Source organism: Ranitomeya imitator, chromosome 3, assembly GCF_032444005.1.
Source record: "Ranitomeya imitator isolate aRanImi1 chromosome 3, aRanImi1.pri, whole genome shotgun sequence".
NCBI lineage: Eukaryota > Metazoa > Chordata > Amphibia > Anura > Dendrobatidae > Ranitomeya > Ranitomeya imitator.
The window spans coordinates 746,390,988-746,415,921 of NC_091284.1; the positions used below are offsets into that span (position 1 = coordinate 746,390,988).

The 24,934-nt window shown below is 46.7% G+C and overlaps 1 protein-coding gene across 1 annotated transcript in view; it reads right to left on the reverse strand.

Annotated features, from left to right (window-relative positions):
* The window catches only part of COG6 (component of oligomeric golgi complex 6), a 181,314-nt gene that overhangs the window by 75,213 nt on the left and 81,167 nt on the right, over positions 1–24,934 (reverse strand). The window contains exons 12-13 of the mRNA XM_069758914.1: positions 19,361–19,452; positions 14,405–14,522 (exon numbers count right to left, since the gene is read on the reverse strand). Of these exons, the coding sequence (XP_069615015.1) occupies positions 14,405–14,522; positions 19,361–19,452 (210 nt within the window). The remainder of the gene's footprint in view (positions 1–14,404; positions 14,523–19,360; positions 19,453–24,934) is intronic.

Sequence of the window (24,934 nt, forward strand, 5' to 3'; positions counted from 1 at the left end):
AGAATGGTGTCACACTTGGGTATTTTCTATCATATAGACCCCTCAAAATGACTTCAAATGAGATGTGGTCCCTAAAATAAAATGGTGTTGTAGAAATGAGAAATTGCTGGTCAACTTTTAACCCTTATAACTCCCTAACAAAAAAAAATTTTGGTTCCAAAATTGTGCTGATGTAAAGTAGACATGTGGGAAATGTTACTTATTAAGTATTTTGTGTGACATATCTCTGTGATTTAATTGCATAAAAATTCAAAGTTGGAAAATTGCGAAATTTTCATAATTTTCGCCAAATTTCCGTTTTTTTCACAAATAAATGCAGGTACTATCAAATAATTTTTACCATTGTCATGAAGTACAATATGTCACGAGAAAACAATGTCAGAATCACCAGGATCCATTGAAGCGTTCCAGAGTTATAACCTCATAAAGGGACAGTGGTCAGAATTGTAAAAATTGGCCCGGTCATTAACGTGCAAACCACCCTTGGGGGTAAAGGGGTTAATGCCACCATGTATGATTGAATGATCTAATCATCTGACTAAGTTTGCTTGTTCACCAGGCGATTTCCAACACAAACCATATTCAAGAACTGGCATTTATTAGAACAGTGTTCCTCAATTATCAGGCCTTATTCAAGGTGCCCCTTCCCCCCCTGAGGAAGCGATATGGACGCGAAACGCGCATTGGGGAATGTGCTCGCAGTCTATTCAGGACTCACAAACAGAACGGGACATTACATTCCCTATTAATTGCATTTCCCAATATGCACAGCGCTCAACGAAAAACCCATAGATACTTTGTAACAGACACTGGATCACTGCTCCGATATTGGATCATTTTCATGACACCAGTTCACATGGAGTAATAACTGAATGAAAGGGTACCAGTTTACAAAAAAAAGTCTCCAACTCTGGATAAAAATTCTTAATTGTTTGCTTTTTACCACTATGTCCTGACTTATTCTCCGGCCTTTTTTTTCACCTATGGATCAAATCACGTTGTATCCATACAAATTTAATATTATTCATGTATTTTTTTATTGTAAATATGTGTATTAATTAACCTTCATAATTTTAGTATACTTCTACTATTTCTCCTTGTATAGCTTATACAAGGTGCGCTGCCTGGTTAATTTTTATTATTTTTTATAAAACACAACTTTAAAAACTTTCCATTTGCCATTTTATAGTGGGGATTTATATTTCCACTTGTCGATGTAGACAACAAGGGCAATGCAGCGTGTACTGTAAGTGGCTCAATAACCATTAATGAATTCTAATAAATGATTATGTCCCGATCACTTACCGCAGTCTTTATATAGCCGAGCAGGAAGGCAAAACAGAAAACTCGAGGCTTGACCGAGCATGAGCATCGTGCAGGGGCCAGGTGAAAACATCATCATTCTTCAGCTTTAAATTAAGGTAAAAATACCCCTGAACACGGCAAATCCGACACTGGGAACAGCTTGTTCAAAGCACAATCAATACCAGTAATCTGGCGAGGAGCTCACTCTGTGTCATCTATGATCCCGACTAAATATACCTCAGTAAAAGGGACTGAAGGGGGCACACGAAAAGCAAAAATAGACCATATATTTGGCTTTCTTACCACAGCACGGTATTAACCCTTTTAAAACCAGGCCAAACTTAGCATTCATTTCCCGACATCTTTTTATGTTTTTTTGCAATTCAAGGTACCATTACTTTTTTGTGTCGAAGTAGCTGCACCAGTTGTTTCCAGCAGTGTCACATGTACGGTGTATAGTTTAGTGTTTTATTACTTTTGCACAATAAATACTATGTTGGCCAAAAAAAAAAATTTTAAACAGAAGATAAACATTTGTCTGTCAATTGAGCTGTATGGAGAATTATTGATTTATGGGACAAGCTGGGAGTTTGCTAGTCCCATTATTTGGGAATGTGCGACCTTACCATCACTTCCTATTAGACTTTTATTGAATGGAGAAAAAAAAACGTAATTTTTCGTTGGTTTTTGAATTTTGCTTTCTTCTTGGTGTTCGTTGTGAGGAATAAATAAATGAAGATACAGCTTTTATGGTCGATACATTTACAGTAATACCCAATTTATAACTTTTTGTAAAGTTTACTATTTTTTCAGTATAAAAACTTTATTTTACTCGACATATATTAAGAGACATCATGTTTGTTCATCAAACCGTGCGAGTGATTGGATTAGTTACGGTATGTGATTTTTTATTTTTTTTTTAATGTTAGGCGAGACAAAAAAATTTTTTTTCATGTTTTACTTTTTGCCTCAATCTCTGGTCACAATAAAAAATGCCATCATATATTGCGCTGGATGTTATGGATGCGATAATACTAAATATATTTTTTTAAAGATCAAATGACTTTTTATTGTGAAAAACAAAAAAAAGTAGGGATTTTCTTTTAACATTTTAAATTCTAAAAAAAAAAAAAAAAAAAATGATGACATCCAATATTTACTAGTCCTACAAATGGCATAGATATAACACTGCATGTTCTATTAAGGCATGAAGAGGCCATGCTGATCCATGAAACGGTTAAAATATGGAATTGAAAAAATACATACAGTAAATATTTGTAATTTTTTTTATTATTCGCTTGTTCGCTACTGGAAAAAAAAAAAATAGTACCAATAACAAATTGTTTGTATACTTGTGTTTTTGGGAAGCTCCATGGGGTATGGTTATTAGTATTATATAGTATTGTTATTTAACCCCTTCATGACCCAGCCTATTTTGACCTTAAAGACCTTGCCGTTTTTTGCAATTCTGACCAGTGTCCCTTCATGAGGTAATAACTCAGGAACGCTTCAATGGATCCTAGCGGTTCTGAGATTGTTTTTTCGTGACATATTGGGCTTCATGTTAGTGGTAAATTTAGGTCAATAAATTCTGTGTTTATTTGTGATAAAAACGGAAATTTGGCGAAAATTTGGAAAATTTCGCAATTTTCACATTTTGAATTTTTATTCTGTTAAACCAGAGAGTTATGTGACACAAAATAGTTAATAAATAACATTTCCCACACGTCTACTTTACATCAGCACAATTTTGGAAACAAAATTTTTTTTTGCTAGGAAGTTATAAGGGTTAAAATTTGACCAGCGATTTCTCATTTTTACAACGAAATTTACAAAACCATTTTTTTTAGGGACCACCTCACATTTGAAGAAAGTTTGAGGGGTCTATATGGCTGAAAATACCCAAAAGTGACACCATTCTAAAAACTGCACCCCTCAAGGTGCACAAAACCACATTCAGGAAGTTTATTAACCCTTCAGGTGCTTCACAGCAGCAAAAGCAACATGGAAGGAAAAAATGAACATTTAACTTTTTAGTCACAAAAATGATTTTTCAGCAACAATTTTTTTATTTTCCCAATGGTAAAAGGAGAAACTGAACCACGTAAGTTGTTGTCCAATTTGTCCTGAGTACGCTGATACCTCATATGTGGGGGTAAACCACTGTTTGGGCGCACGGCAGGGCTTGGAAGGGAAGGAGCGCCATTTGACTTTTTGAATGAAAAATTGGCTGCACTCTTTAGCGGACACCATGTCACATTTGGAGAGCCCCCGTGTGCCTAAAAATTGGAGCTCCCCCACAAGTGACCCCATTTTGGAAACTAGACGCTCCAAGGAACTTATCTAGATGCATAGTGAGCCCTTTAAACCCCCAGGTGCTTCACAAATTGATCCGTAAAAATGAAAAAGTACTTTTTTTTTCACAAAAAAAGTTTTTTAGCCTCAATTTTTTCATTTTCACATGGACAACAGGATAAAATGGATCCTAAAATTTGTTTGGCAATTTCTCCTGAGTACACCAATACCTCACATGTGGGGGTAAACCACTGTTTGGGCACATGGTAAGGCTCGGAAGGGAAGGAGCGCCATTTGACTTTTTGAATGAAAAATTATCTCCATCGTTAGCGGACACCATGTCGCGTTTGGAGAGACCCTGTGTGCTTAAACATTGGAGCTCCCCCACAAGTGACCCCATTTTGGAAACTGGACCCCCCAAGGAACTTATCTAGATGCCTAGTGAGCACTTTAAACCCTCAGGTGCTTCACAAATTGATCCGTAAAAATGAAAAAGTACTTTTTTTTCACAAAAAATTTATCTTCGCCTCAATTTTTTCATTTTCACATGGGCAACAGGATAAAATGGATCTAAAATTTGTTGAGCAATTTCTCCCGAGTACGCCGATACCTCATATGTGGGGGTAAACCACTGTTTGGGCACACGGCAGGGCTCGGAAGGGAAGGCGCGCCTTTTAACTTTTTGAATGGAAAATTAGCTCCAATTGTTAGCGGACACCATGTCGCATTTGGAGAGCCCCTGTGTGCCTATGCAATGGAGCTCCCCCACAAGTGACCCCATTTTGGAAACTAGACCCCCCAAGGAACTTATCTAGATGCATACTGAGCACTTTAAACCCCCAGGTGCTTCACAGAAGTTTATAATGCAGAGCCATGAAAATAAAAAATAATTTTTCTTTTCTCAAAAATGATTTTTTAGCCTGGAATTTCCTATTTTGCCAATGGTAATAGGAGAAATTGGACCACAAATGTTGTTGTCCAGTTTGTCCTGAGTATGCAGATACCCCATATGTGGGGGTAAACCACTGTTTGGGCGCACGGCAGGGCTCAGAAGGGAAGGCACGCCATTTGGCTTTTTAAATGGAAAATTATCTCCAATCATTAGCGGACACCATGTCGCGTTTGGAGAGCCCCTGTGTGCCTAAACATTGGAGATCCCCCACAAATTACCCCATTTTGGAAACTAGACCCCCAAAGGAACTAATCTAGATGTGTAGTGAGCACTTTGAACCCTCAAGTGCTTCACAGAAGTTTATAACGCAGAGCCATGAAAATAAAAAAAAATAATTATTTTCTCAAAAATGAATTTTAGCCCGCAATTTTTTATTTTCCCAAGGGTAACAGGAGAAATTTGACCCCAAAAGTTGTTGTCCAGTTTCTCCTGAGTACGCTGATACCCCATATGTGGGGGTAAACCACTGTTTAGGCACATGCTGGGGCTCGGAAGTGAAGTAGTGACGTTTTGAAATGCAGACTTTGATGGAATGCTCTGTGGGCGTCACGTTGCGTTTGCAGAGCCCCTGATGTGGCTAAACAGTAGAAACCCCCCACAAGTGTCCCCATTTTGGAAACTAGACCCCGAAAGGAACTTATCTAGATGTGAGGTGAGCACTTTGAACCCCCAAGTGCTTCACAGAAGTTCATAACACAGAGCAGTGAAAATAATAAATACGTTTTCTTTCCTCAAAATAATTTTTTAGCCCAGAATTTTTTATTTTCCCAAGGGTTACAGGAGAAATTGGACCCCAGTAATTGTTGCGCAGTTTGTCCTGAGTATGCTGGTACCCCATATGTGGGGGTAAACCACTGTTTGGGCACACGTCGGGGTTCGGAAGTGAGGGAGCACCATTTGAATTTTTGAATACAAGATTGGCTGGAATCAATGGTGGCGCCATGTTGCGTTTGGAGACCCCCTGAAGTGCCTAAACAGTGGAAACCCCTCAATTCTACCTCAAACACTAACCCCAACACACCCCTAACCCTAATCCCAACTGTAGCCATAACCCTAATCACAACCCTAACCCCAACACACCCCTAACCACAACCCTAACCCCAACACACCCCTAACCCTAACCACAACCCTAATTCCAACCCAACCCTAAGGCTATGTGCCAACGTTGCGGATTCGTATGAGATTTTTCAGCACCATTTTTGAAAAATCCGCGGGTAAAAGGCACTACGTTTTACCTGCGGATTTTCCGCGGATTTCCAGTGTTTTTTGTGCGGATTTCACCTGCGGATTCCTATTGAGGAACAGGTGTAAAACGCTGCGGAATCCGCACAAAGAATTGGCATGCTGCGGAAAATACAACGCAGCGTTCCCGTGCGGTATTTTCCGCACCATGGGCACAGCGGATTTGGTTTTCCATATGTTTACATGGTACTGTAAACCTGATGGAACACTGCTGCGGATCCTCAGCCAAATCCGCACCGTGTGCACATAGCCTAATTCTAAAGGTATGTGCACACGCTGCAGAAAATGCTGCGGATCCGCAGCAGTTTCCCATGAGTTTACAGTTCAATGTGAACCTATGGGAACCAAAAATCGCTGTACACATGCTGCACGTACAAAACTGCACGGAAACGCAGCGGTTTACATTCCGCAGCATGTCACTTGTTTCTGCGGATTCCGCAGCGGTTTTACAACTGCTCCAATAGAAAATCGCAGTTGTAAAACCGCAGTGAAATGCGCAGAAAAACCGCGGTAAATCCACGATAAATCGGCAGCGGTTTAGCACTGTGGATTTTTCAAATCCGCTGCGGAAAAATCCGCATAGGACCAGAATATGTGTGCACATACCGAAACCCTAACCCTACCCCTACCCCTAACCCTAACCCTAGTTCTTACCCAAACCTTAGTGAAAAAAAAAAAATTCTTTATTTTTTTTATTGTCCCTATCTATGGGGGTGACAAAGGGGGGGGGGGGGGGGGGGTCATTTACTATTTTTTTTATTTTGATCACTGAGATAGGTTATATCTCAGTGATCAAAATTCACTCTGGATTGAATCTGCCGGCCGGCAGATTCGGCGGGCGCACTGCACATGCGCCCGCCATTTTGGAAGATGGCGGCGCCCAGGAAAGAAGACGGACGGACCTCGGGCGGCCAGGTAAGTATAAGGGGGGGAGATCAGGGCACGGGGGGGGGGGGGCGTCGGAGCACGGGGGGGTGGATCGGAGCATGGGGGGGGGTGGATCGGAACACGGGAGGGAGGATTGGAGCACGGGGGAGGATTGGAGCACGGGGTGAGGGATCGCTGTGCGGGGGGGTGGATCGGAGCATGGGGGGGGGTCGCTGTGTGCGGGGGGGGATCGGACTGCGGGGGGGTTTGATTGGAGCGCGGGGGGTGTGATTGGTGCACGGGGGAAGCGGACAGGAGGACGGGGGAGCAGAGCACAGGACGGAGGGGAGCGGACCACAGATCGGGGGGCTGGGGGGGGCGATCGGAGGAGTGGGGTGGGTGCACATAAGTATTTCCAGCCATGGCCGATGATATTGCAGCATCGGCCATGGCTGGATTGTAATATTTCACCAGTTTTTTAGGTGAAATATTACAAATCGCTCTGATTGGCAGTTTCACTTTCAACAGCCAATCAGAGCGATCGTAGCCACGAGGGGGTGAAGCCACCCCCCCTGGGCTAAACTACCACTCCCCCTGTCCCTGCAGATCGGGTGAAATGGGAGTTAACCCTTTCACCCGGCCTGCAGGGACGCGATCTTTCCATGACGCATATGCTGCGTCATGGGTCGGAATGGCACCGACTTTCATGACGCAGCGTATGCGTCAAAGGTCGGGAAGGGGTTAAGAGAAAAACTGGTGAACAGCTACTTGTGTGTCTCAGGAGGCTGAGAAAGCTGAGCGACGTCTCCTGTTTAAAGTTAGGCTGGAGTAAAGGGATGTTTTTCTCGTTAAAAAATTCTGTAATATTTTATAACAGATATTCAAATACCCCATTTGGGGAATTCTGAGTAAATACAAGGGGCCCGTTGAAAAAGGAGATTTTTGTGTACTCACCGTAAAATCTCTTTCTCTTAGCCTCTAATTGGGGGACACAGGACCATGGGTGTTCTGCTGCTGTCCACTAGGAGGCGACACTATGCATAATCTGAAAAAGATTAACCGTGGCTCCTCCTCTGCAGTATACACCCCTGGACGGCGTCAGCCTTCTCCAGTTTTGTGCAAAAGCAGTAGGAGGAACGTAACATGAATAACATAGGCATGCCTATAAGAAGGCCACTATGTACGAGCTCAAGGAACAATATGAGAACTCAACAGCCCGAAAAGGGCAAACCGGGTGGGAGCTGTGTCCCCCAATTAGAGGCTAAGAGAAAGATTTTACGGTGAGAACACAAAAATCTCCTTTACTCTGTCGCCTCATTGGGGGACACAGGACCATGGGACGTACTAAAGCAGTCCCTGGGTGGGAAGCAATGGACGAATATTGTGCAGACAGACCCCTATACTTAGGGCACCGCCGCCTGCAGGACACATCTACCCAAGCTCGCGTCCGCTGAGGACTGGGTATGAACCCTGTAGTGTTTAGTAAACGTGTGTAGGCTAGTCCAAGTGGCCGCCTTACACACCTGTTGTGCTGAAGCCTGGTGCCGAATGGCCCAGGAGGCCCCTACCGCCCGTGTAGAGTGTGCCGTAATACCGGCTGGAAGAGGAGAATTCTTAAGGCGGTAGGCGTCTTGTATGGTGGATTTGATCCACCTGGCAAGGGTAGCTTTGGAAGCTGGCAGACCCTTGTGGCCGCCTTCCGGAATGAGGAAAAGAGAATCAGACCTCCGGAAGGACGCAGTCCTAGACACGTATATACGCAATGCCCTGACAAGGTCAAGCGTATGCAGAGCCTTCTCCACTCTATGAACCGTGACCGGACAAAGGGATGGTAGTGAAATTTCCTCATTGAGGTGGAAGTTGGACACAACCTTCGGAAGGAAGGATGGTACCGTACGAAGAACTACCTTGTCCTGGTGAAAAGCCAGGAAGGGCCGTCTACAGGAGAGTGCTGTCAGTTCAGACACCCTGCGTAGCGAGGTGATTGCCACTAGGAAAATCACCTTCCGGGATAGAAGGCGGAGCAGGACCTCCTTAAGGGGTTCGAAGGGTGGTTCCTGCAATGCTGTCAGGACCAGGTTAAGGTCCCACGTTTCTAGTGGTCGTTTGTAGGGGGGAACCAAACGAGAAACTCCCTGAAGGAAAGTCCTTACTTGCGGCTTGGTAGCAATGCACCTTTGAAAAAGCACTGAGAGAGCTGACACCAGGCTCTTAAGCGAGCCCAGCGACAGCCTGGCCTCCAGACCGGATTGGAGAAAACCAAGTACTTTGGGTAGAGAATAAGGGAGTGGGATCTGGCCACGAGATTCGCACCAGGTAAAGAAAGCTTTCCAGGTACGGTAATAAATCTTGGCAGAGGCTGGCTTCCGTGCCCTGATCATAGTTCCAATGACGTCCGGCGAGGGCCCTGCCTAGGTTAGAACCCAGGTCTCAAGGGCCACGCCGTCAAATTGAGAGCCCTTGAGTTCTGGTGGTAGAACGGGCCTTGTGATAGAAGATCGTGGCGGTCGGGGAGACGCCAGGGGGCGTCTGCTGTAAGTTGTACGATGTCAGCGTACCATGTACGTCTGGGCCAGTCCGGTGCAATTAGGATGGTTGGAACTCCCTGTTGTTTGATCTTCCTCACCACTCTGGATATCAGGGGGAGAGGTGGAAAAATATACAGGAGCTGGAACTGAGTCCAGTCCTGAACCAGAGTGTCTGCTCCGAGAGACCGCGGATCGTGTGTTCTGGCCATGAAGTTGGAGACCTTGGCATTGAAGTGGGATGCCATTAGGTCCACATCTGGGGTTCCCCAGCGGTGACAGATCTGGCGAAAAATTTTGGGATGGAGAGACCACTCTCCCGAGTCTATTCCCTGTCAGCTGAGGAAGTCTGCTTCCCAGTTGTCCACACCCGGAATGTGGACCGCTGAAAGAACCGACCCTGTGTCCTCCGCCCAGCGGAGGATGTGTGACACTTCTCGCATCGCCTGGGTACTGCGGGTCCCCCCTTGGTGATTCACATATGCCACGGCCGTGGCATTGTCCGACTGTATTCTGATGTGAGAGGCTGCCAGTAAGTGATGGAAGGCCCTCAATGCCAGGAGGATGGCACGAATTTCCAGGATGTTGATGGGCATGGTCGCTTCCACTGGGGACCACTTGCCCTGTGGTGTAGGTGCACCGCACCCCAACCCGTCAGGCTCGCGTCGGTGGTCAGAACCTTCCATTGACCTGTGAGAAAGGATTTCCCCTTTGCTAGCGAAGTTGGCTTGAGCCACCAGTGCAGGGACCTCCTGGTTGACAACGTTAGCTGGAACTCCCTGTCGAGAGAAAAGGGATTCCTGTCCCAGGACTTGAGAATGGCTAGTTGGAGAGGCCTGAGGTGAAACTGGGCAAATGGGACCGCTTCTATTGCTGCCCCCATCTTGCCGAGGACTCTCATGGCAAACCGGAGAGATCGAGGGGGTTTGCGGAGGAGGGTGCGAACTCCTAGGCGGAGAGCCAGTGCCTTGTCCTTGGGAAGGAGCACTAGACCCCTGGAGGTGTTGAATAGCATTCCCAGAAAGGTCAGGGACTGACTCCGGGTTGGTGATGACTTTTGTAGGCTGATTGAGACGCTGAGCTCGCAGTACTTGAAGGTGGGAGCCTTGATGAGTAGAGGTATGGAACGACTACTATGCCTCTGGAGTGCAGGACGTCCATGGTGGCTGCATTGACTTTGGTGAACACTCTGGGAGCCGTGGCAAGTCCAAAAGGGAGAGCCACGAATTGGTAGTGGTCCTGGCCTATTGCGAACCTGAGAAACCTCTGATGGGCAGGTGCAATGGGTATATGCAGGTATGCGTCTTGTATGTCTATGGAGGCGAGATATTCTCCGTTCTCCATGGACGCGATGATGGACCGAAGGGACTCCATGCGGAAGTGACGGACACGTACATATTTGTTGAGCTGTTTTAGGTCCAGTATGGGCCGTACGCTGCCTCCTTTCTTGGGAACTACGAACAGATTGGAGTAGAACCCTCGGAAGCGGTTGGTCGTGGGGACCGGTACTATGACTTCTGCTTGAAAAAGCGAGGAGACCGCTTGGTGGTAGGCACGAGCCTTGGCTGGCGGTTTTGGCTGGACAGAGAGGAAGAATCGGTCCAGTGGGTTGGAGGTGAAGTCTATTTTGTATCCGGAAGACACTAGTTCCCTGACCCACCTGTCTTCTGTAATAGGCAGCCAGACTTGATGAAAGAGCAAAAGTCGGCCTCCTACTGGTGTGGTGTCTTCCGGAGTCCGTGAGTCATGATGAGGAGAAAGTCTGAGATTTTCCTCCTCTGGGCTTAGGCTGGCCTGCTTTTGACTGCCAGGTCTTGTCCGACCTTTGCGTCGATCGTGAGTTGTCCCTGCGTGGGGAACGGTTACGATTTTGTGCTGGACGCGAGACGGACCAGCCCGAGGAATTCCGAAAGGATCGGAATCGAGTTTGGTTACGCTTCTTGTAAGCGCGTTTAGGTCTGAGTTGGGGAAGAGAAGTACTCTTACCCCCGGTAGCGTTGGATATCATAGTATCCAACTGTTCACCGAAAAGTCTCCCACTGAGGTAGGGGAAGTGCGTGAGGGACTTCTTTGAGGCTGCGTCCGCTTTCCATTCCTGTAGCCAGAGGATACACCGAATTGTGATGGCGTTTGATGCTATCCCCGCTACTCCCCTTGCTGAATCCAGAGCTGCATGAAGCATGTAGTCTGCTACAACTGCTATTTGAACCGCTTGGTCAGACAGCTCAGGAGCGGATGCTTGGAGAGCTTGTAAATTTTTTGCCCAGGCCAGAATGGCCTTAGCAGCCCAAACTGAGGCGAACGCGGGAGCCAGGGATGCTCCTGCTGCCTTGAAAATTGAACGAGCCATGCGTTCTACCTGCCGGTCTGCTGCATCCCTGAGGGTTGAGCTATCTGGCAGTGAAAGGAGGGTCTGTGCTGCTAGCCTAGAAACTGGGGGGTCCACTTCGGGTGGATCTGTCCATTCCTTGGTGTCCTTCTGTGGGAAGGGGTACCTCGCCTCCAGATATTTGCGATTAGCGAATTTTTTCTCAGGCTGTGAGAGCTGCTTCTTAAGGATCGCCTTAAACTCTGGGTGGTTAGAGAAAACCTTAGGCGGCTTCAGAGGTCCTTCAAAGGAAATCTTATGTTCTGGGGCCTCTGGTGGCGGATCAGAAATGTCCAGCACCCGATGGATGGAAGAGATTATGCCCTCAACTAGCGCTGTATTGCTAGGAGGAATTGGGGGCGGACAGGAGGCGGTGGCTTCAGCTAGGCCGAAGCCGGGGCCTAAATTAGATGCTTTATGCCCAGAAGGGCTCCAGGCCGGCGCGAAAGTCCGGGAGGGGGTCGGATCTGAACCGGACCCCCCGGATTTAAAGGCAGGATGGCGGTGGGGCTATAAGCGGGAGGGGGAGCCTGGTTGGGGTCTCCCTGAGGCAGTAAAGAGCTGATGCTGCCGCAGAGACAGGGGTGCAGGGAGCCCTGTGTCTGTCTGTGCCATGCCTGCCTGCACTCCCCCCGGCCCCAACAGGAGCCCGCAGTTGGGCTGGGGTCCCTGGATGCAGGCGCAGTGTGCTGGCCCATTGCTGGGAGCTGTAGAGTGCTGCCTGTACAGGCCCTACCTGAGGTGTCTCAACCTAATACCCCCAGAGGGGGATTAGGGAGGGTGCTGTTGTCACACCTTCAGGGGCCTTTATCCTCGCCTCTACCTCAACCCGGAAACCAAAAGGAATTGGGGAAGGAGGGGGGTCTCGACTTCGAACCAGCAGCCGAGGAACTGGGGAAGGAGCAACATGGGGATATAGCCATCTCTACTTCAACTGGGCACCCCGTAATAGGGGGCCGAGGAAGGAGCCATGCCGGGAGTCTCACAGGAGACCCTCTTTTTTCATCTGTAATCCCGTTGGAAAAAACGGAGTAAAAAAAAAAAATCTTTAGGTGTGCCTCCTATGCGACACTAAGCAAAAACTGGAGAAGGCTGACGCCGTCCAGGGGTGTATACTGCAGAGGAGGAGCCACAGTTAATCTTTTTCAGATTATGCATAGTGTCGCCTTCTAGTGGACAGCAGCATAACACCCATGGTCCTGTGTCCCCCAATAAGGCGACAGAGTAAAAGAGAGGTCCGAAACACGCGTTGGGGCGGACGCACTTGTCTGGGCATCGGTATAGCCCCCAACTTCTGGCAGCCATCCACGGGTAAATATAACATTATTTATTGGCTTTGTAATTTGTTATTGAGGGTGACCCTATGGTGGAATTGGGGGCGTGATCTCTGTCTATGCATAGACTGTAAGTAAGTCCCTTGCCCGGATGAATGCGTTGCTTAATATGTATCACACTATGCAAGCATGTTTTTCTATTCCCCCTTCTTCCCCAATTGGTACTATGTATTTTAAAGTTTGTGGTTTATAATAAAATTTGTATAAATTTTGGATAAATTGACCTTTTGATCATCGTTTTTTTGGTTTGGTTTTTGTGAGACATTTGATGATAGGTCTGACAATCCTATGGGCACATGGAGAGAGTAAATTATAGGTTAATGATTTATACCATGTGTCCTTGTCATACTTGTCTAACGAGGCCATTCCCATTCAAGAATCCTATATCGATTATCAGAAATATCAGCTAAGAAATGATAGAAATAAAGGAAACTGAATACAACATAAAACTAAACTAGCAGAAGAGGACAACTCAAGAGCGTACATGTACTAATTAACTCTACCTATAAGTATGGTCCTACAGAGGGTGTGACAGACTGAAGACCACTAGTGTAGGGGAAGAGTATTGTCTCTTCCGGTCACCAGAAAAGCTGCAATTTACATCTCATTTAAAATGAGTCAAACAACACAGCTTTCTGCAGATGTAATGACTGTGCATGGTTCTGCAGGGCTCCCTACAGGTGCTGCAACTCTGCAGCCTCCTCCCCTATGGGCGCGACGCGACTTTGCGGCCCACCTCCTACGGGCGACGCGACTCTGCGGCCCCCCCTCCTACGGGCGACGCGACTCTGCGGCCCCCCTCCTACGGGCGACGCGACTCTGCGGCCCCACCTCCTACGGGCGACGCGACTCTGCGGCACCCCTCCTACGGGAGACGCGACTCTGCGGCACCCCTCCTACGGGAGACGCGACTCTGCGGCACCCCTCCTACGGGCGACGCGACTCTGCGGCCCCGCTCCTACGGGAGACGCGACTCTGCGGCCCCCCTCCTACGGGAGACGCGACTCTGCGGCCCCCCTCCTACGGGAGACGCGACTCTGCGGCCCCCCTCCTACGGGAGACGCGACTCTGCGGCCCCCCTCCTACGGGAGACGCGACTCTGCGGCCCCCCTCCTACGAGAGACGCGACTCTGCGGCCCCCCTCCTACGGGAGACGCGACTCTGCGGCCCCCCTCCTACGAGAGACGCGACTCTGCAGCCCCCCTATAACTCAAGCATGGTATTCAACCATTAATGAGCCTACATAATGATATTTGCTATGTCAGTGACACAATGCTATGATGATCATGGAAGGTTATCACTCTTATCTTGCACCTCCAGTCCAGGCTACCGCAGAGGCAGATATTCCCACAGACCGAATCACGTATTTACTTTGGAGAGATTTGATGCACAGCCACAAGACTATTTTCTTTTCCATATTTGTTTTTCCAACCATTATCAGACAAGTAAAAAAAACTGAATGAGACACGTAAATGCCTCCATTATTGAAGACAGTCTTCGGATCTCAGCTACCCACCTTGTCCAGCAGTTTACTTGCATGTAGGGTCAGACTGTTGAAGAATATCTTCTTACTTAATAAGTGCATTTCTTCGATCGTAGTCAGTAATGTAGATCCACTCGTGCCAACGATTGCACTACAATGGAATGGCAGAAGGGTAAGAATTTGTCTTACAGTAAATGAAATCCCCTGCAACGCTAATGACTGGAGCAGATCTGATGAGCCTGTGTATCTGATGAGCCTGTACATCTATCTGATCAGCCTGTGCATCTGATGAGCCTGTGCATCTGATGAGCCTGTGCATCTGATGAGCCTGTGCATCTGATGAGCCTGTGCATCTGATGAGCCTGTGCATCTGATGAGCCCGTGCATCTGATGAGCCCGTGCATCTGATGAGCCCGTGCATCTGATGAGCCTGTGCATCTGATGAGCCCGTGTATCTGATGAGCCTGTGCATCTGATGAGCCTGTACTGTGCATGAGAAGGGGAAGAAGAGTTAGGCCTCATTCAGACTTCTGTTTTTTCATGTAAGAGCACCATGTGTGGTTTTCAAGGATCTCACTAGTACCCGTGATAGACTACGGGGCAATTCACATGTCCATGGTCTTTCACAGTCCGAATATCCCATGAAAAAGTGTGGAGACATGCCGAGGGTTGGATCAAAATAATCAATACAAATCTAAGGGCCCATAAAAAAAAAAAATTGGACTGCATGCAGTGTGGTCCGATTTAACGGATTGTCAGAAAGGAGAAGGAGGGGACATTTGTTTTAATTTTTCTCCATGTATAAGAAAAACTGATGAGAATTGTATTACTCTCTGATCAAAGCCTGATCAAAATAATCAGTTGCTTTTTCTTGTATGTGAGAAAAAAGAATATCTGAATGAAGCCTTGTCTGCGATGTCAGCGGGAGATCCAGCGACAAAATAAAGTTCTGGACTTTCCCCAGCGACCAACGATCTCCCAGCAGGGGCCTGATCGTTGGTCGCTGTCACACATAACGATTTCCTTAACGATATCGTTGCTACGTCACAAAAAGCAATGATATCGTTAACGATATCGTTCAGTGTGACCGTACCTTTAGGCTGCCACCGTCATAAAGATTGTTGTCCCTGACAGTTATAGTTCCCAACTTCTGAAATGGAACAGCAAGGATTTGCTTTAAGGGTCTGTGCCCATTCCTTACCACATCCACCTTACATATGTCAGGCAGGCATCGCGCATGCATGTGTGGACTGAGCTCACCAGCTGAGCCTGCCCTATACACGCCGGTACCAGCCAGTGTCGGTCTCCAACCGCATCGGCTGAGCAAGCTCTGATTGCTGCTGTTTAACCACTCAGATGACATGGTTACACCAATGGAGCTCTCCGCGACGTGATCAGAGTGCCGATGGGGTACAGTAGTACCCGGGACCTACCAAATACCTCATATTGCGACAGAAGTCCAGCCTTTAGCTAGTCACATTGTAAAAATGGACACACAGGGTCCGACATTAAGACAGACATTGTTCACGCCGGTCTTGATGAGGGGGCGTGCTGGTGTTGGACACTCCTGATTCATGAATGTTGAGCGTCTGACGAGTGACTGTCTCTATGCACAACCCAGAAATATTACTAGTCAGGTATTGAAGAGAGATTTCTGGTGAACGCCACAGCTGGTCATGAATCAGACGTGATTTGGTATTCCACCCCGCCATGCCCCTGTCCTGTATCCCGCCCCGCCATGCCCCGTCCTGTATCCCGCCCCGCCATGCCCCGTCCTGTATCCCGCCCCGCCATGCCCCGTCCTGCATCCCGCCCCGCCATGCCCCTGTCCTGTATCCCGCCGTGCCCATCTTGTATCCAGCCCCGCCGTGCCCCTGTCCTGCATCCCGCCCCGCCATGCCCCGTCCTGCATCCCGCCCCGCCATGCCCGTCCTGTATCCCGCCGTGCCCGTCTTGTATCCCGCCCCGCCGTGCCCCTGTCCTGCATCCCGCCCCGCCGTTCCCGTCCTGTATCCCGCCTCACCGTGCTCCTGTCCTGTATCCTGCCCCGCCGTGCCCCTGTCCTGTATCCCACCCCGCCGTTCCCGTCCTGTATCCCGCCTCGCCGTGCCGTGCCCCGTCCTGTATCCCGCCCCGCCGTGCCCTGTCCTGTATCCCACCCCGCCGTTCCCGTCCTGTATCCCGCCTCGCCGTGCTCCTGTCCTGTATCCTGCCCCGCCGTGCTACTGTCCTGTATCCCGCCGTGCTCCTGTCCTGTATTCCGCCCCGCCGTGCCCCTGTCCTGTATCCCACCCCGCCGTTCCCTTCCTGTATCCCGCCCCGCCGTGCTCCTGACCTGTATCACACCCCGCAGTGCCCCTGTCCTGTATCCCGCCCTGCCGTGCCCCAGTACTGTATCACACTCCGCCGTGCTCCTGTCCTGTATCCCGCCGTGCTCCTGTCCTGTATTCCGCCCCGCCGTGCCCCTGTCCTGTATCCCACCCCGCCGTTCCCGTCCTGTATCCCGCCCCACCGTGCTCCTGTCCTGTATCCCGCCGTGCCCGTCTTGTATCCCGCCCCGCCGTGCCCCTGTCCTGCATCCCGCCCCGCCATTCCCGTCCTGTATCCCGCCTCGCCGTGCTCCTGTCCTGTATCCTGCCCCGCCGTGCTCCTGTCCTGTATCCTGCCCCACCGTGCCCCTGTCCTGTATCCCACCCCGCCGTTCCCGTCCTGTATCCCGCCCCGCCGTGCTCCTGACCTGTATCCCGCCCCGCCGTGCTACTGTTCTGTATCCCGCTGTGCCGGTCTTGTATCCCGCCCCGCCGTGCCCCTGTCCTGTATCCCGCCCCGCCATGCCCCTGTCCTGTATCCCGCCCCGCCGTGCCCCTGTCCTGTATCCCACCCCGCCGTGCCCCAGTCCTGTATCACACCCCGCCGTGCCCCTGTCCTGTATCCCGCCCCACCATGCTCCTATCCTGTATCCCAACCTGCTGTGCTCCTGTCTTGTGAGAAAGCAAAATGACACCTCCAAGTTGCGCCTAAATATTTAGACTTTTCAAAGCTTCTATGCCTGAATTCTAGAGTGACAGCTTTGATGAATCAGAACCACCGAGTGCAAATGGATGAAAAATTGACCATGAGGTGGATGAAAAGAAGTATTTTTTGCAGACACATGCTGAGACAGACGTATACATTATTCACTTGGTTTCCATTTAGTTTGGTTGTAACAATAGTTCCTAACATTATCGCTTCACGTCCAAGTTATAATGCATGAAGAGCTGCCACCTATCACTTCTCCATTTCTCTGGATTGTGTCATGGCTTTGTGTCTCTTTTTCCACTGTTCCATTACATAACTCAACACATACTAAATAATGATTATCGAGACACCGCAATGTAAATGTCTTGCATTATGCAGCAGCACAATCAGGGAATAACAATGAGAAGACAACGGTTATTGCGCGGGACCCCCGAATAAGCCACCAGGCATCGGACACACATTGCACAATGCACCTCACTGAAGTGCAGCACAAGTCACGGGCTGGAGGCATTCGCAGCTTCGGATAATCCCTACGTGACAAATTGATCACAAAGTGACATCATCAATCAGCTGTAATCTGTAGGAAGCCTGGTAAGCGTTTACCTGCAGCGCCTCCACAGGTCAAATCAATTCTCATTTAAAGGACTTCTCTCAATAACAGTGATGAACGAGCGAGCTTGGATATTGTGCAGCGTCCTTAGTGTTCATCTTGTTGTAAATTCAGAGGTGGACGGTCTCCTACGCAAAGAGCATGCGCCTGTAAGCCGTTTGCTGCTTGCAAGTCCTGCAATGAAGCTGACCAGATCGCCACATCCAGTCAGCCTCCGTCTCCCAGCACTGCCCCAACGCTGCCTCTGCTTGCATAGAAGAGTGCACAATTCATACCGGCAGCTGAGCAATGCCGTAGGCATAAACCGGCAATATTTGTGAACGCACCACTCCCGGGAAAGCAAGAAGTGGCGTGCTCTTGAAGGTGGAAGATTGGACAACCCCTTTAAAAAGGGTTTTCCACTTTTAGTCTTTTGGTTGCTCTTCAAAAGCACCTTGTTAAAATAATAAAATCAGATAGTACTTACCCTCCCCAGGTCCATCGCCGGTTCTCTGCTGTTGCTCCGGTTTGATTTGGCTGTATCATTGACAACGTGACTACAATTCACTAAAAGAGAATATGAATTTGGGTTTTCCAAAAGGGGCTATCCTTTTAAACAGGTTGTCCATCACTATGACATCGGTGACCTATCTGTAATCAATACCATAGGCGCTAAGCTGCAGTGGCCGCTACGCAGCACAGTGTATGGAGGTGTGCAGTCCGTCCCATAGACTGCTATGATAATAGCATCGGACCGCTAAAGACCCAATATTGAGGACCGATCCTACAACTTACAATCATGCTCTGCTTACGAGGGGCTGCCTAATGGGGATATTCCATTTCCAAATGTAAAGTTAGGAAATGGACTTGATAGTCATCCTCAGTGGTGACCCTTCTCTGTTGGCCAGAACACCACCTGCTCCAGCAGACCGAGTGGCCAAAAGTTACAAGGCCGCCCATTCATTGCAATGTAGCATGCGCCCTACAGCTGCAGCCTGATCACTTGATAGTCTGCATTTATTACACGGTTTAACCCAACTTGAAATTTGAGCAGAATCCATGTAATACTTTTGTGCCAGGCGTTTTGTTTAAAAGTGCAGTTCAATAAAGTATTAATCAACCAGCTTCCATAGAAACATCCATCACCATATCATATACAATCATGGAGGGCAGACCTACGGGGTTCCAGGCTCGCATTTTACCCGATTGATATCTCAGGAAAACAGAAGTCCTACAGGCCGTGCAAAATATGAGATATTAACTGTGCATCAGTAGGTGAGCAAGAACTTTAGGGATGGACATCGGGGAAAGATGCCCAAAATGTGGAACGTGATACTTGTAATGTATTATTGGCGGATGCTTCTGATCTCAGAGGTACTCGCCTTATCGTGTGATGGTAAAACTTCAGCAGATTGGAGATTTTATACAGCAGGACTGCACCAGGCTCGGCGATGATCACTTGCTCAATACGGACCTAAAATAAACATAAGAAGCAGAATGACTCTTCGATGACAGCGTGCGAACTTACTCAGCACCTAATAAGTATCCCATTTGGGATCGGGGAAGCAGATTGCTGTACAAGAAACCAAGCGCAAAGTCAAGTGCGGACACACATGTGAAAAGCTGAGGCACAATGAGACAAAAACGAAGAGCAGTTACCCTGAAGGATACTTCTTCCCCAATCCTTAAAGGGAAACTATCAGAAAATGACCTACTGTTTAAATCAGGGTTTTTAAGTTAAATGTACTTTTTTTTTTAAATAAACTTTAGGCACTTAAAAAATGTAAAAATAAATAAATAAAAAAATAAAGTAAACTTTACAATTTTCAGGTTGCTGCTGGGGCATTCTTCTTGTTTCAGGAAACAACACATGTACAAAGTCACAATGAACTGCCTCTCGCCCCACCTTTTGTGTTCAATGAGCATGTACAATGGTCTTTGTGAAAGGAGGGGTAGTGGGGTCACCGCTTTTACCACCCATTGTGTATGGTGGATCAGCTGTGTGTAGAGGTGTTACCTGTCCTCCTAATCCTGCCTTTACTGATATTTAGCTTGTGAAAACTCTTCCTAAGAGGAAAAAAGTTTTAATATAAAAAAGCCTCAGGGGGCAACTGGAAAACGGCAAGATTGCAATTTATATGTGGGTTTTGTTTTTTTAAAATAAAAATTGTAATATAAAACAAAAAAAATTGACAAAAATAAATAAATAAATGTAACGGTGGCTATGATTTCACGAGCCACCACCAGCAACATTTGTCACAAGAGCAAATAAAAAATGGAGTCAGGATACCTTCGTTTACTCAGCATGCGCAGAAAACCGCTACAAGTGCTCGGAGACGGTGTACCCGCCTATAGGGCGTCAAAAAAGTAGAGTAAGGGGACCCAGCTTGACTGTTCAAAAAAGCAGCTCCTCCCCTCTGACTTCTTACATCCATTGTATTACTGCTCTCAAAAATGTTTTGTCTCTGTATGCTATATCACTGTCGGTCGGCCGGGATAACGATTTACAGGCAAATTGGGATCCGAAATTCTGCTTACATGTTCCCTTTATGCATAAGTGTATAATATTTACATCATCCGCAGTTCTGATTTTATTTTATGGTTGGGATTATGAGACTAAGAAATATTAGATTCTAGTACAGGCTTGCTCAGCATTTCTTGGAACTCACATAGAAATGAGCGGCAAGTGACCATTCCTGAGCATGGGGCCCTAGGTTAGACAAATACATGCAATAAAAGTTCAACAAATGTAGGCTCCACCGCTGGAATCCACTTCCACTGAACATTTATAGCTTATACTACTTCAATGCCATAAATGCCCCAGACGGGACAATCCTATTAACAGTAGAGCGCTCTTGGTCACTGGTCATTTCCATTCATTAACAACTAAAAACCATATATCTCTAGTTCTAAGGAGTCAACGTACATTTATTTTCACGCTGTGGAGATGTCATGTATTAAGACCCGGATACACATTAGAAAAAACTGCAAATAACGAAAGGTTAAACCGACAGTATAGGGCGCCCAGTTAGATGAGATCAAGAGAGATAAGGATCCGCCACATTCAATTTTGGACTGCCGATCCTTTTGTTCTCTCAATAGTCGCCTCCAGACATTTCTAGAGAGCTTATCAATGGCTCATGGCAATGAGATAGACAGGCGAAATAGCTTTCAGCCGTACGACGGGTCAGCTGTTGGCTAATTAAGGCCCCTCTCATAAGTCCGCTTAAAAAAGTTTTTTCTATCATGTGGTTTTCTGTTGGCCGTCAGTGTGTACCATCGGTGTGACACATACCGGAATAAAATGCATCCAAGAAATTCTTGTTTTTTTATGTGGTAAAGATGTACAAAGATACATTGATAGTTATATGTTAGATCTATAACCTTGCAACCCCACGACACATTATAAATTGTAATGCTTTCGTGCCTTTCATATGAAGTTTATTGTGCAGATTTATGTTATCCAAATACATAATTGAAAAAATGATGTGTCCTCGACCCCCTCCCATTTATTTTTGTAACCAGCAAAAGTAAAGCAGACAGCCATGAGCCTATGTTAGCAAGCTGGAAAGGTCCATGGTTATTGGGTGCTTCCCTTCCTAAAAATACCCGCTCTCCGTAGCCCCAGAAGTGGTGCATCACGTAGGATGCTCCCATTATGGCGCTCGGCCTTCGCTCTTCCCGATGCCCTCCTGCGCTGGCAAATCAGGGTAATGGGGACTGAGGTGGATGTCAGCTGTAAATTCTCTAAAACACAGCTGTCATAAAGCCTTAATATGTTAGTAGTGGAGAGGTGTCCACCCCCCATTACTAACCCCGGAGAAAAAAACAAAAAACACTTTCACTCATTTAAAAAAAGCCTTTGCAAAAAAACTGATACACAAAAAAAAGCACAGTAAAACCAAAAAATACTCTGTTGCAAAAATATCAGTAAACAAAATAACACCTGATGACTAAACAGCATTGACATCACGCACAAAGCAACGTAACCCCGTGACTGAGCAGAGTGGCAGCATTATTTATGTCAACGCTTTTCAGAGTCAACATATCTCACACAGCGCTGCATGGCCTAGAAGTGGCTGTTTGCAAAGCCCATGGAACATCAGAACAAAGATCTATAAGCTTTGTATGGAGGATTCCCTGGTCTACGTCGGATCTGGGCAGCACGGTGGCTCAGTGGTTAGTACTGCAGCCTTGCAGCGCTGGGGTCCTGGGTTCTAATCCCACCAAGGACAACATCTGCAAGGAGTTTGTATGTTCTCCCCGTGTTTGCTTGGTTTCCTCTGGGTACTCCGGTTTCCTCCCACATTCCAAAGATAGGGAATTTAGATTGTGAGCCCCAACGGGGACAGTGATGATAATGTGTGCAAACTGTAAAGCGCTGCGGAATATGTTAGCGCTATATAAAAATAAAGATTATTATTATTATCTTGGAACTTTTTCTTTAGTAAAGTGAATGAGGGAGAGTGTTTGTTTTATTTCTCTTTATTGTGTGTGTATGTACTTTTCAGGTTTCCCTTCGTTGGACTACGTCGGATTTGGTGAACTACACCGAAACTGAATAGGTTTTTTGGGGTTTTTTATAAACGGGTAAACAAGGAAAAGTGTCAGGAGTGTTAATTTCAATAAAGTATATTTTTGTGTGTGTGTTTTTTTTTTCCTGGGTTAGTGATGGGGGTGCCTGACACCTCTCCATTACTAGCACCAGGGCTTGACGTCAACTGTTTTTGGACAATTCACAGTTGACCTCAAAGAAGGTTGAACTTGATGGACCTAGGTCTTTTTTCAACCTATGTAGCCCAAGCCCTATTACCACGATTGCCAATGCACCAGGGCATCGAGAGGAGAAAAAGGGCCAGAATTGGAGAATCTAATATGATGCGCCAATTCTGGAGCCGCTGCAGATTGGTGTTTTAAGGCTGGGAAGGGCCAATAACCAGGGACCTTCCCAGCCTGATAATATCATCACTCAGCTGTCTGCTTTACCTTTGCTGGTTACAAAAAAACGGGGAACCCCACGTCTTTTTTTTTTTTTTTCATTTATTTATTAGGTTAATAGATGTACAGTAAGCTACACAAGCAAAGGCACAAATTATATATGTGACGGAAATCTACTGTAGCCATCATCTAGCTTTGCACTTCTTTAACACATAAAAATCTGTAATTTCTATTCCAGTACATGTCACATGAACGGCACATGGATGTCACATAGATGTCATCTGTGTGCTGTACGTATTTCCATGGACCCAATAACTGGTCTCAGCCCTTGTCATACATGCTGCAGGTAAAAACAGACATTTCTTTGCGTGGTTCGCACGGACACATGGTCCATGTGAAAATACAGACAAGTGAAGATCACCATAGAATTTAATAGGTACATGTAGATATGTGCTTCCGGTACATGTAAAAACAGATGCTGCATGTACTGGAAACATAGCCCATATAAAGAAGAAAATTGCACAAAAAAAGAACAAGGTATTTTAAAACATCTACTTTATTATATAGTTGATAAAAACATGACTATGACAATATCTCTCATTGTGAAAAAACTACCAATGCTGGAACCACAGGTCAGATTCTTTTCACTATCTAAATATCCCTCATTGTCATAGTCATGTTTTTATCAACTATATAATACAGTAGATCTTTTAAAATACCTTGTTCTTTTTTGTGTAATTTTGCTGCACTGAACGCTTTATATATAATCTCTTGCATGGGCACAGGTGTTTTAGAGTATTTAACTGTGCATTGTTGTCTGCATTTCTTTACATGTACTGGAAACAGGTACATGTGAAGGGGCCTAAAGTGTACGCGGGCTTTAAGGGGCATTTACTCTGCAAGATAATCATGAACTACAGTTGCTAAAAACGCTCATTTCACAATTTTCTTGCCATGTAAACAGGCTGCGATCACCCGACAAACAAGCAAAACACTCAGTCATCGGCTGAAATGATCTTTCGCTTTAGCTTCATTGGGGGGCACATGAGCCATGGGGCTAGTCTGTTGCCACTTGGAGGCTGAGACTAACAAAACATCTTAACAAAAAATGTTGGCTCGTCCACAGCAGAACCTTGGATGCTAGCACCAGGCCTTGTCCGTTCAGCTTGGTGTCAGTTGGAGGCAGACGTAGGTTAGGTGCTAACCTGCTCTTATTGGTGTTATTCCTTCCCCAGGCCCAACTTTAGGACATCCCATGGGTTCTGTGTCACCCAATGAAGTGACCGAAAAATTCATATTTTTGGTACTCACCGTAAAATCTTAGTCTTCGTTGGGGAACACAGTACCATGGTTGCCCGATCGGGCGTGCATTTACGTTGTTTTTCTCTCGGTGGTTAGGCTTTTTATTTCATTCCTTCATGCTTTAGCTCTTTTTGTTCCTCCTACTGCTTTCTTACTAACTTAAGAGACTTGGTGATGGCAAGAGAGGAGGTATAGTTTGCTGCCGAGACGTATTTTTGTTAAGATGCATTGATAGTGTCAGCTTCCAGAGGGCAGCAGACTACCCTCGTGGTTCCTGTGTCCCCCAATGAAGACTACAAGAGGGAGATTTTATTGGGAGTACCAAAAATCTTCATTTTGTGCAGCATAAAAGATGATCATTCTCAGCGGTGCATCATCCTATGTGAACAAGACTCTCACTGCCAAGAACAATGGCAGGCTGGGCACCCTTATCTGTCTAGTATAGATTGTTCAGTGCACATTGTTTGATTTGGTTTGTCTGTGTAAATAGGCAATCAAATGACCGCCAATTGGTAAAAGTTTACTGACCGGCGGCGTATTGTGCTGCTGATCGGTCCAGGTACAGAGACTTACACTGGGAAGGTAATTACTGATGTCCACTGACTTTCCAATCTGATGACCCTGTTGAATAGCTCCTCAAATCTCAGGCTCCTACACCCATGTGAGTGTTGTAAGCCAAAGTGTAAAAACAAGATTCCCACTCGTATTCTAAGGAT